The sequence below is a fragment of the Saccopteryx leptura genome, chromosome 3 (genome assembly GCF_036850995.1).
Source record: "Saccopteryx leptura isolate mSacLep1 chromosome 3, mSacLep1_pri_phased_curated, whole genome shotgun sequence".
Taxonomy (NCBI): Eukaryota; Metazoa; Chordata; class Mammalia; order Chiroptera; family Emballonuridae; genus Saccopteryx; species Saccopteryx leptura.
In genome coordinates, this window is record NC_089505.1 from 333,613,431 (window position 1) to 333,626,331 (window position 12,901).

The following is a 12,901-nucleotide window of genomic DNA, read 5'->3' on the forward strand; positions in this document are numbered from 1 at the left end:
ACTCTAATGATGCTACCATTGTATAGTAGCCACTGTGGAAAACTGAGGTGGCACTTTTCATTATAAATGCCTTGGGTCTCTCTCTGAAAATCATCATGAATACAAAAATCCCTTAGAAGTGAGAGTAGAAGTATGAGCAGACTTCTGCTCTGTTAGTGTCCTCATCATTAACAACAACAACAACAACAACAATAAAATGTTGGTATCCCAGGGCCATCCCCACCCTTCAGCCCTTATAAATGTTGGCAATACCCTCCTTTAAAACTTGCCAATGCTTTTGTCCTTATGACAACATTTACACTTCCATGGCAATATTAGGAAATCATTGTAAAAAGGACTCTGTTTCTAAAAAGATAATAATTATGTAACCCTCAATTGGTGGTGTAAGTGAAAAATCATTCCAATTCAGAACAAGCATTGCTTATCACTCTATCCCATGGCAGCAGTGGCAATGTGGGGTTCTGGAAAGCATGAGATTTCGGACCCAGCTCTACCATTTGCCAATTGAGTGACATTGAGCAAATCACTTGACATTTCTGATCCTCAGTTCCATATATATATATCATATTTTTTAAAAATCAACCATTAAGCTGCTTTGTCTACTTTATAGGTTATGGAAGAAGACCAAAGGAGATTACAAACATGAAAGCTCTTGAAGACCTGTACAAATGTTGTTATTGATTTTTACTAAGTAAAAAATGAAGATTGAATACAGTGCCATCCAGGAATAGCTTGGGAATACTCAAGCAAGTAGTTGTTGGTAGTAGTTGGTCAGTCTTGAATAAGTAGATGGCTCCTGGGAAATAAATGGATATACTAGTTTGAAGGACCTTAAACTCACAAGACTTAGGTCAGTGTGGCAATTTTTAAGAACCTTTTACATTCAGAGCTCTTATAGTGCCAATATTGGCTACATGAAATTACTGTGTATTTTCCTTCCAGACTCTATTTGGAAAGAGTTTACAAACTAGCCTGACAGAGTTGCCAGGGTTTATAGAGTTCTGTGGCTATACTCCAGAGAGAGCAGTGTTTCCCATGCTGTTCTGTTACCGTTCTCCCCGAAAATTCAAGAGATGGAACAACAATAGTATAAGAAACTCAAGACAAACCTGTCAGCCTGATGTCTTTCAGCTTCAACAGAACTCACAAAATTTAAAAAAAGAATATCTATTTAAAGGAAAGAAGTGCAGAAAATAGCCTACAGAGCATTACTTCTTTTGTTTGAACATCACTAATACTATCTGAAGATCCTCTACCATATAGGAAGAATTGCGTCCTGGTACATAGTAACAAAACTGATTGAAAGAATATTATGGCTAGTAGAAATAATTGTATAACTTTTATATTTCTGTTTATTATATTATTTATTTATTATTCTTTTTTAAGAGAGAGGAGGGGAGACAGTGAGTCAGACTTCTACTTGCACCCTGACTGGAATCCAGCAACAACTCCATCTGGGACTGATGCTTGAATCAACTGAGCTATTTTTAGTGCATGAGACTGACAGCTCAGACCAACTGAGCTAACCTCAGTGCCTGAGACCGATGATCAAACCAATTGAGCCACTGGCTGTGAGAGAGGAAGAGGGAAAAAAGAGGGAAGGAGGGAGAGAAGCCAATGGTTGTTTCTCCTGTGTGTCCTGACCAGGAATCAAACCTGAGACATTCATATGCTAGACCAACACTCTATCCACTGAGCCAAATGGCCAGGGCCTTTATATTTCTTTAAATCCTTCCAAGTAAATTCAATTTTGGCAAATACCAAGATGAGTAATTGTGCATCTCAGGACAGTTAGGTAATATGCATACCAGACTCAAGTCAGGCAGAGCAAGATGTGTTTTGGCAAGAAACGGTGAAAAGATAAAGTATTTGATTATTATTGTTGACAGCTCCCAAGGAGAAAACAAAGAAGCAACAGAAATAAATCAAATGTTTTGTTCTTTGTTTAGGCAAATATTTCCAACTACAGCCTGGTAATGGAGTCTGATTCGGGAACCTTCTTACCCTCTGGGCTGCAATTCACTGGTAGTGAAAAGGCCAGAGCCATCATGAAAGAGGTCATGAGCTTGCTGCAGCCCATCAATATCACACAGGTCCTCAGTGCTGGAGAAGGGACAGACATTAACTTCTGGATCCAAGCTGGAGTGCCTGGTAAGATGAAAGGATATAGCTGGGGTTCCTTATATACACTGCAATTTAAAATAAACTTTCCATTCTTAGATGCTACAGTGAATACTGATAGGCCAATTAATGCATGGAGACTCTAAGCTTTTTATCTATAAGGTATAATCTGATCATTTCCTAGATATAAGCTTAGAAATCTCTCGCTTTTTTTTACAGGCACCTTTTGTGATTATAGTAGTGATGTCACAGTCAAAGTTTGAGAAATTGAGTAGAACGTAATTATCACTACTAATACACTTCTAGTTCTAGTCCTATACTAGGAAATCTCCAACCCAACTAATTCCCTACCCAAATATGGCAGTGTCTGAAAGTTTACCCTCAGAGATTTATTTTTTGAGGGTGTGATATTTCTTGATAATTACTTTTGTTCCAATGCAGCGATTTTCAACCTTTGTGCTGCAAGAATTTTTAAAACATGCAATACCTGACTATTTAGGTAGGGCATTGACAACTTTTCCCTTAGAGTGTCAAATAAAACAATGACAGCAGCCAACCCGACAATAGCTATCTGATGTTAATGAATCAAATTTTACCAATTTTATTTTGTCAGATATGCAAAAATATGTTTTTTGGTGTGCCACAGAATTTTCCTAATTAGTTTATACATGCCATGTGATAAAAAATGGTTGAAAATTGCTGTTTTAATGCAAAGACTTATGGAAAAGATTGGACATAAAACTAATTTAGCCTGATCAGTGATTTATCATGTTGATATTTTTAAAAGAAGTTCTGTATAGGACTAGAAAGTGAAACAGTCTTAAAGAAGATAAACTTAACACTACTTTCCAAATGTTCCCTAGACTGGCCATGGAAGAGGGTCATTGATAATATTAAGCATCTGTGACCTGAGGTTGTTCCCTTAACACCATTATATATATAATCATAAACATTGCTAAGAGATACATTTGCAAATTATTTTGTCTTTGTATTATGCAAGTTGATTTCAGCTTTTGAATAGTATTTTTTATCAGTTTAATTGAATTTAATGATTATTTCTCATCTGCAAAGATTAATAATGCATTCATTAAAAATTAATCAGTACAAAATAAACTTGATCCTTCCAAGTTACTCTCCACATGCTTCCTCTGATGCAAGACATGTCTCCAAAGTGTCCTTGTTACATGGTCTGGCAGAGATGGAGCCCTTACTTATTATTCCTATGGCCAGAGTAATAGATACAGGAGCAGGGGTAGGTCAGAGGGCAGCAGGACCTGTGCCCCTTTCCTCCAGCAGAGATGACGTGATGGATACCCCTTCCTGTTGGCCAGGTTACTTCCCTTGAAGGGTGTGGTGTTCTGATTGGCTGGAGAAAGGGAAAAAAGTTTGACAAGTCCACTGTCCCCTCCTAGGAAGTGGAGTGAAAGTTTCCTTTCTTATATTACTGTTTTAGTGTCCATCTCTTTGATCAATGGTAATAGAGAAATGAAAATTCCTAATACCTAGCACTAATGTCTGACCCAACTTTGAATAGTTTTAATATTACTATTTCCAGAAGTATTTCTGTGTCTACAAAACATTTCACAGGTTAAAATAAATAAAAGTGTCTCTCTAGTTCTACCTCACTCTATCTTTATTTTCAGTTTGTGCAGGGGCCATGCTAATCTTCTCTGTATCGTTCCAATTTTAGTATATGTGCTGCCGAAGTGAGCACTTTGTTTTCATTTTGAAAAGCAGATTTCAACAATAGCATACTACGTTGAGTTCAGATTTTTAAAAAACCTGTTTTTGATATATTGTAGATTCTTAAAGCATATTTTAGATTTTAAGGTTCATAAAATCTTTCATAACTAAAGATAAAAGGAGCTATCTTTTATTCTAACGCAAGGACCCAAGTTCTCTCCAATGTTTTATATGTCTTAATCATATTTTGAAATATCTTAGAACAACACTTCCATTTACAATACTGTGTATAATGTGGACAGGTCTGAGGCTCTCTACGTATATATTGTTTTTAATTATGGTGAGGGTCTAGAAGGAAAAAGTTTGCTCTTTAAGTCATATAAAATGATTTATTTGAATAATATATTTTCCCCCATCTTTAAATTTTTAAGTAGAAATCTTCTTAAAATTTGAGAAAAACTAAATAAATTTGCTGGATGGTAGAAGTGAGAAAAAGACTGATAGATTGTGGATGAACTAGACTGGAAACGGGGGGGTTGGTTAGAGGAGAGGTGAGAAGCTTAAACAAAAGACAGAATTAGAACAAAACAACCTGTAGTCTCTCCTCCCAGGTGCCAGGGTTCCCCCTTATCCACTAGGGATACCTTACAAGACCCCCGGTAAATTCCTGAAATGCAGATAATACTACATATATACTATATAATTTCTGAGACAAACATACCTATGATTTAGTTTAACTTATAATTTAAGCACAGTAAGAGATTAACAACAATGACCAATACTAAAATAAAATAATTATAACAATATACTTTAATAAAAATTATGTGAACATGGTCTCTCTGTTTTAAGTTTAAATATATGTATTTTTAATTTTTTTAATTTTTAAATTAAATTTAATAAGGTGACATTGACCAATAAGAATACATAGATCTCAGATGAATAGTTCTATAGCATTTGAATTCATGATTGCATTGTGTGCCCATCACCCAAAATTAAATCATTTTCCATCGTCATATTTTGTACTTCTTTACTCTTTTCCCTCTGCCCCTTACCTTGGGTAAACACTTCACTTTTATCTATGTCTATGAGTCTTAATTTTATTTCCTACCTATGTGTAAAATCATATAGGTTTTAGCTTTTTCTGATTTATTTATTTCACTTACTTTAATGTTCTCAAGGTCCATCTCAAGGTCCATTGTTATAAACAACAATACTGTATTTCATCATTTCTTATGGCTGAGTATTATATATATATGTAATACATCTTCTTTATACCAAGGGACAATTGGTTGTTTCTATGTCTTGGCTACTGTGAATAATGCTGCAATGAACATGGGAGTGCATGTCTCTTTGCGTGCCAATGTTTTCAAGTTCTTTTGGGTAGATACCCAATAGAGAGATTGCTGGATCATATGGTAATTTTATTCTTAATTTTTGAGGTAACACCATACTGTCTTTCAAAATGGCTATACCAGTTTACAATCCCACCAGTAGTGAATGAGGATTCCTTTTTCTCCAACACTTGTTATTACCTGTCTTGTTAATAATAGCCAATCTAACAGGTGTGAGGTGGTATCTCATGGTTTTTATTTGCATTTCTCTAATAGCTAGTGAAGATGAGCATCTTTTCATATGTCTGTTGACCATTTGTATGTCTTCCTGGGAGAAGTGTCTGTTCAGGTCTTTTCCCCATTTTTTAATTGGATTGTTTGCTTGTTTGTTGTTGAGCTTTGTAAGTTCTTTATATATTTTGGATATTAACCCCTTATCAGAGCTGTTGTTTGTGAATATCATCTCCCATTTGGTTAGCTGATTTTTTGTTTTGTTGTCAGTTTCTTTTGCTGCAGAGAGAGTTTTTATTCTGATATAGTCCCATTCATTTATTATTGCTTTTACTTTACTTGTCTTTGGGGGGTCAAGTTCATAAAATATTCTCTTTCTGTCTTTTTATCTCTATCTGATACCTGCTCTAATAATTAAGGTGATACTAAATAACTAAAAGGCAGGTGGCATATACACTGTGGATATACTGGATAAAGGGATAATTCATGTCTCAGCCACTCCGACTTTTGCAGACACTCAGACTTTTATCAAATACTCAGGTTTTTGCAGACACTGATTTATCTGTACAACTGTTCTAAGAGATCATTTCACCATGCTACTCAGAACTGAACACAATTTAAAACTTATGAATTGTTTATTTTTGGAATTTTTTATTTAATATTTTCAGACCACAGTTGACCACCAGTAACCAAAACCATGGAAAGTGAAATCTCGTATAAAGGGGGACTACTGTATGTCTTGCTTTTGTTGTACTAGATAATTGAGAATTAGCTCTAGCTTTATTCTTTATGTGTAGATATTCCATCAGAATAGAATATCTGTTTGGAATTAATAAGTTGGTTTGATCCTATTCACAAAGGTAAAGAGGCCTTTCTCTCTTTCCACAGTGGAGTAGAGAATTTGAGGCCTATCATGGTTGCTTAAGAATACAAATTTCAATTTCTTGAGCTCCTACTGTTTATCAGACTCTCTGGCTTTTGCAGACACTGTCTTTTATATCTGTACAACCATTCTAAGAGATAATTATGGTTATCCCTATTTTTCAGATAGAAACAGACTCAGAAACTAAATGACTTGCTCAAGGCTATCTTGCTCTTAAATACAGATGTCACTGAGAACAGGCCACTTTGGTTGCAAGGCTGGTGGCCCTTTTCCCACAATATACAACACAGGGTAGTCTGTAATGCTGAGATAGTCTTCCAAAACTATGACAGTGTCTGAAATGTTTATCTTACTTTGTTCTTGCTTATGCAAAGGATTTTAGTTCATTCCTGCTCCAGAATAACTTACCCTGGGGAAAGGAGTTTGTTATTGTAAATAACTACTTACTTCTTCTCACATTCTTTGTTCCACTCCCCTCTCTGCCTCTGTCAATCAGGAAGGTTTATATAAAGTCGGTGGTTCATTTAGACTGCAACTAGTATTTCCTGAAATTTATTTTTATTTTCTTTAGAGTATTGTAAGATGAAATCAAATTATTGATGTTTTCAATCATCACTCTTGAGATATTTTTTGATATTTTAAGTTTGGGCCATTCCTGAAAAAAATAATAGAAACACTTATGTTATAATTCTTGTTCCCTATTGAAAAGTTCAGAAACTTTAGGAAAAGATAAAGAACCATACTTAATCTGAAGAAAGAAAATAAAAATATACCAATTGTATACCCTATATTCTTAAAAATATGGAAAATTATAATGAATTAAATCTAAAGATAGGATTCAAAATACTAATTTAAGTTACAATATAAATAATTGCTTACCTAACATTTGAAAAATTAATTAGAAATAATATTTTCAAACTTCATTCTTTTTTTCTTCTTTTTTTCCCTTTTCCCATTGAGTCAATAAATATTTATTGAGACTCTACCTTGTGCTTGGCCTATCAAATTTCTTCCTTTTTTAAATTAATTGAGAGGATGGGAGGCAGAGAAACAGACTTTCTCGCATTTGCCTCGACTCAGATCCACCCCACAAGCCCCTTACCAGGGGACGCTCTGCCCTTCTGGGATAGCTGCTCCATGGCAACCAAGCTATTTTTGCACCTGAGGCCAGGTTATGGAGCCATCCTCAAAGGCCAGGGCCAACTTTGCTCAAACCATTCGAGTCATGACTGTAGGAGAGGGGGTGGGAGAGAGCAAGAAAGAGAGAGAGAGAGAGAGAGAGAAAGGGGGAACGGGTGGAGAAGCAGATGGTAACTTCTACTGTGTGCCTGACCAGAAATCGAACTCAGTACTTCTACATGCTGGGTGGATGCTCTTTCACTGACCAGGGCCTGTCATTTCAAATTTCTATAGTCTAATAGCTAGGCTCTAATTTTTTTAATGTTCCTCATGTACTCGATATCAAAATGCTAATTATAAACACAGATAAAATTAAAATTCAACATGATTTTTATTAATTATTGAAGCCAAATATATAGATCAATTTATGAAAAGATCATCTTTGGAGAGGAAATACTATGTTTTTAATCTAGATGATGTTCATAATTGACATATGTATAAGGCTTTGTGGGATAAAATTTTAAAATAAATATCTTAGATGCATTTTTCATATAAACTGTCTGTTCCAGATATCTTTATACTCCAGCCTTCTCCCATTTTAACCTCCTTTTATACTCCTTCATATTCTTCCCCTCTAAGTCCTAGAAGCTTTTTAAGTCTCACTATTTATCAGTGTCCAGGAATTCTTCTCTAATAACTCCTGGAGCTCTGTTTCTTTTCTAAATTTCTAAAACACTTCAAAAGTCCACAATCTGACCCTTGAATTTCACACTAACATTTTTCTGAAATTAGTAGGTTAGCTTCTATTCACTTACCTAGTGAAGAGGCTTTAAATCTTATATTTTTGCATCATTCCCCATTTATGAGCTCCAGGTTAGAATGAGAAGAGTATATTTCATTAGATTATGTCAGTAATGAGATAAAATTCATGGTTCTCAGATGTCCTTAAATACACCTTTCTTGAACATTTTCTTTATAGATATACATTAATGGAAAGAAATTAGAGACTCTTTATGTGACCTAAGAGAGTGAGTCCACCCTTATTCCAAATTGACATATAATAGTTTTCTTCTGTGCTTCTTAGAGTCAACCTTTTTCTGATATTGTTGACATGTGGTAGACAGTATGCTAGAAAGAATTAGAAACCTCAAGTGTGTTTTCTGACTTCACAACTTCTTTTGTGTGTATGTGTGACAGAGACAAAGAGAAAGAGACAGAGGGACAGATAGGGACAGACAGACAGGAAGGGAGAGAGATGAGAAGCATCAATTTTTTTGTTGCAGCACCTCAGTTGTCCACTGATTGCTTTCTCATATGTGTTTTGACTGGGAGGTTACAGCAGAGTGAGTGACCCCTTGCTCAAACCAGTGACCTTGGGCTCAAACCAGTGACCTTCGGCTTCAAGCCAGTGACCTTTGAGCTCAAGCCAGTGACCATGGGATCATATCTTTGATCCCATGCTCAAGTCAGTGACCTCACACTGAAGCCGCATGAGTCCACACTCAAGCCAGCAACCTCAGGGTTCCAAATGTGGGTCCTCTATGTCCCAGTCTGACACTCTATCCACTGTGCCACTGCCTGCTGAGGCTGACTTCACAACTTAGAATTGCATGTGCTATCTTAATTTTTCTAACTTCACTCATTTATCTTTAAGCATCCTTACTAATCATCTACTAAATGACAAAGGGGAATCAGTAGTAAGAGATAGACAAGATCCATAGCCTCATAGCTATACAATCTAGTAAATGAGACTTGGTTATTTCATTAGCAGAATGGGTATTATAACCTATATGGCATCATTTCCACCAAGTGTCCACATGTGTTCCTCCTCTTCTGCCCCCTATCTTATTAATTGACACCACCATCTAGAAACTGCTTAATCATTTATGACTTACCTACAACCAGTTGGCCAACAAGTCGTGTTCACTCCAAATTCCTTCTATTTCTTAAACCTATTTTCCCCTCCCCACCCACAGACCTTGTCTTCTTATCACTGATTCTTGAAGCATCCTCCTACTAATATTCTGACCTGCATTTTTAGTTCCCTTCCACCTAATTGGCTCACTGTTGCTATAGCAAACTTTCTGAATAGAAAATCAGTTTATCAATTGGGATGCTTTGGAATACAAAATAAAACATTAGGTCCAATTCAGAATGGCAGCAAGGGGTTTTGTTTTTCAAAAGAACTCTAAAGTTGATAGTTGTACAATGTTTAATTTAGTCATCAACAATATCAAGGCCCTGGGTTCTTTACATCTTTCAACTTTACCATACTCAGCATGTTGACTTCTGTTTTAGACTTGTTCATTGTTTCACAATGGCTGCAGTGGTTCTAAGCAGCAAATTCTCATACACTGTGCAATAACAGAAAAAAGAATGTCCACAATGGCTATGTCTCTTTAAGACTGAAGAAATCTCTTCCAGACACCTCAAAGAAGATTTCTCCTTAGTCTCATAGTCCAAAATTGTGACACATGTCCTTGGCTAAATCAGGCAGTGCTAATGGAGTAGAATTACCAAGATTGGCTTCTATTGGTCAAATTTTATCTTCTGGGATAATGGTGGGGTTCAGCTTCATTGAAAAATGTATTCTCCTGCCTGGCCAGGCGGTGGCGCAGTGGATAGAGCATTGGACTGGGACTCAGAGACCCAGGTTCGAAATCCTGAGGTCACCGGCTTGAGCATGGGCTCACCAGCTTGAGCACAGTGTTGCTGGCTTGAGCATGAGATCATAAACATGACCCCATGGTCGCTGGCATGAACCCAAAGGTCACTGGCTTGAAGTCCAAGGTTGTAGGCTTGAGCAAGGGGTCACTCACTCTGCTGTAGTCCTCTGGTCAAGGCACATATGAGAAAGCAGTCAATGAACAAGTAAGGTGCCGCAACAAAGAATTGATGTTTCTCATCTCTCTCCCTCCTGTCTGTCCCTATCTGTTCTTCTCTCTGTCACTGTCACAAAAAAGGAAGAAAGAAAAATGTAGCCACCTGATGTATGAGAAAAACTGGGATTCTTTAGGAAGAAGATGAGGATTTCTACTTCATAAGCATCTAAGAATAACTGCAATATTTAATCATCTCTCCTCCTTGTTTAAAATCCTTCAGTGTTTCCCCATTGTTTCCCAAGTGCCATGCCTTTACTTAGCATGGAATTCAAGCCTCTTCTTTTTTTACTTTCTGGCTAATGTGCAGCCTCCTCTCTCATGGCTCCTCCATCTCTCATTCATACAAGTCCAATTAAAATTCCTGGCACATTGCTCTGTTATCACACTTCCTTGCTATTGGACCTACTTTATTCTGTCTTCTTCACCAGCTAATTTCTACTCATCCATGATTCAATTTCTTAATCTCCTCTCACAAATCTTCCTTGATGTCCAGCAGTCTGGGTTGTGTCCCTTGAGTATGCCCATGATACCCTGTGCTCATCCCTCCTCATGGCCCTTAGTGTTTTCTTATAATTGTGATTGATTGTGAATCCCTCAGAATTCCCAGTGCCTGAGAAGAAGGGCCTGGCCCTTGACAAAATGTCCATGAGTCAAATGCTGAATAAGTAGGGTCTAGGTGTGTAGGAAGAGTAAGCTAATGTAAGAGATGTTTGTAAACAGTAATGCCTGTTTACTTTAGTAATAATTGTTTCATTGAGTTGCTTTCTTTTGTTACATATTGAATTGTTTTTAAAAATCACATTTTAACTTTTTTCATCTTTTCTATAATAGTTTAGATTCCATATCAAAGTACCAAATATGCAGATTACTCATATTTTTACATATTTTCCCTCTTGCTTATTTTTGTCCCATACCTTATGTGGCATTAAGCAGAACTAAATTAAAACTTTTATTTCTACATTTTTGAAGGTCTTTCTTCTAAAATGTTCCAAAATGGAAAGATTAGGACATAAGTAGGAATGATACAGAGTAAATTAGAGGTTCAGCCTCTGGATCCAGGACTCTGATAGTTTTCAATCCAAAGATGGAATAGTGCGCCCAGTAGTTCTATGTCCTCATTGTCACTGATTAAAAGATGCCTCTTTTATGGTGAAAACACTCTGTGCAGTGATGTTTGGAGAGATCGATGCTGCATGGTGGGCAGACTCAACCCAGCCTGAACATGAAAAGAGCACACTCAGTTTTTTCCTGTAGCCTTCATTTAAATAGGCAGACAGTTTTATTCAACTAACAAGCATGGCTTGAGTGCTTACTATAAACAAGGCACTCTAGACACTGAAAATAGGATATGAAAAAAAAAACATACCATGCCTCTACTCTTGTGGAATTCAAACTGTAATGCCGTAGGGGGAGAGGTCAGTGAGAGGAGACAGAATATAACAAATAAATCTAGAATGGAGAGGCCCTGGCAAATTTGCTCAGTTGGTTGGAGTATTGTCCCAAAACACCAAAGTTGTGGGTTCCATGTTAGGGCACATATAGGAAGCAACCCATGAGTTCACAACTATGTGGAATGACAAGTTGACGCCTCGTTCTCTCTCCCCTCCTCCCCTCCCCCCTTTTCTTTGTCTCTTTAAACAAAACAAAACAAAAAAAATCCCCCCCCAAAAAAAAACAAAAAAAAAAAAAGGAGAAAAATATATTAGCATGATAATGGCTATGCAGGGAATTATAACATTATAACGGGTGGCTGCCTCTTAATTCTTTACCTTAGATGAGTCACAGGTCTTGCTTTAATATTCCTGGATTGCTGTATGCTAGAGAGTTATGTATAATATCCACAGCAATGCCACACTATGGGAAAATGCTCATCAGAATAGCTAATAATCTTTTTCTGCTTTTCTGCCTTACATTAGACTTGCTTCAGCTTGACAGAAGCCATTAGTTATCTTCACCAAACCACACCTGGTGAAAGCTCTTTAGTATGACTGCAGCCTTGAAGATAAGGGCATTGTTTTTACCATTGCATAGTTAGCCATGCTCTGCCTTATGAAATCTCTTCTATTGTTGCCTTACACTATGATTTTAGAGCTCATACTCTCACTTTAAATACTTGGTATTTTATCTCCTTAAACTGGATTGGGGACCAAGAGAGAACTTTATTCATGTTTATATGCCCACAGTCTCATTATTACCTGGTACCCAATAAGTACCCAATAAATGTTTGCTGATTATAAGTATTTATTTGAAGATAAACACAAGAAAAGTTAAGTAATGGTAAAAAGGAAGCTTTTGGTACAATGTCAAAATAAATAATACATGAAGAATAATTACAGGAGCTCATAGAATAGACAAACTGGATATTCAAAGATATGTAGTATCAGAATAGAGGGATGTGGTAGAGAAGGGCATCCATAATGACAGAAATAATATGAACAAAGGCAGGTGTCCCCACTGGGGATAGTTAGGAGAATAACTTCACGGTGCCGAAGACTCAACTTGGAGAGCAATGGGTGGGAAAAACAGTTGACTTTCTCTGGGTCAGTTGAAGAACAGCCATAAATTTCAGGTGAAAAACTATTGTAGTTGATGCAAAGTCACCAGAAATCTTTAGCAGAAAAATAACTTGATGAGAGTATTGTTTTTAGAAT

At 36.6% G+C, this 12,901-nt stretch overlaps 1 protein-coding gene and 1 pseudogene across 1 annotated transcript in view; one reads left to right on the forward strand and one right to left on the reverse strand.

Annotated features, from left to right (window-relative positions):
* CPQ (carboxypeptidase Q) overlaps positions 1 to 12,901 on the forward strand; it is a 576,439-nt gene that overhangs the window by 462,892 nt on the left and 100,646 nt on the right. Inside the window, exon 7 of the mRNA XM_066379181.1 lies at positions 1,950 to 2,151. Coding sequence (XP_066235278.1) covers positions 1,950 to 2,151 — 202 coding nt within the window. The remainder of the gene's footprint in view (positions 1 to 1,949; positions 2,152 to 12,901) is intronic.
* LOC136401972 (U6 spliceosomal RNA) lies at positions 3,719 to 3,835 on the reverse strand (annotated as a pseudogene).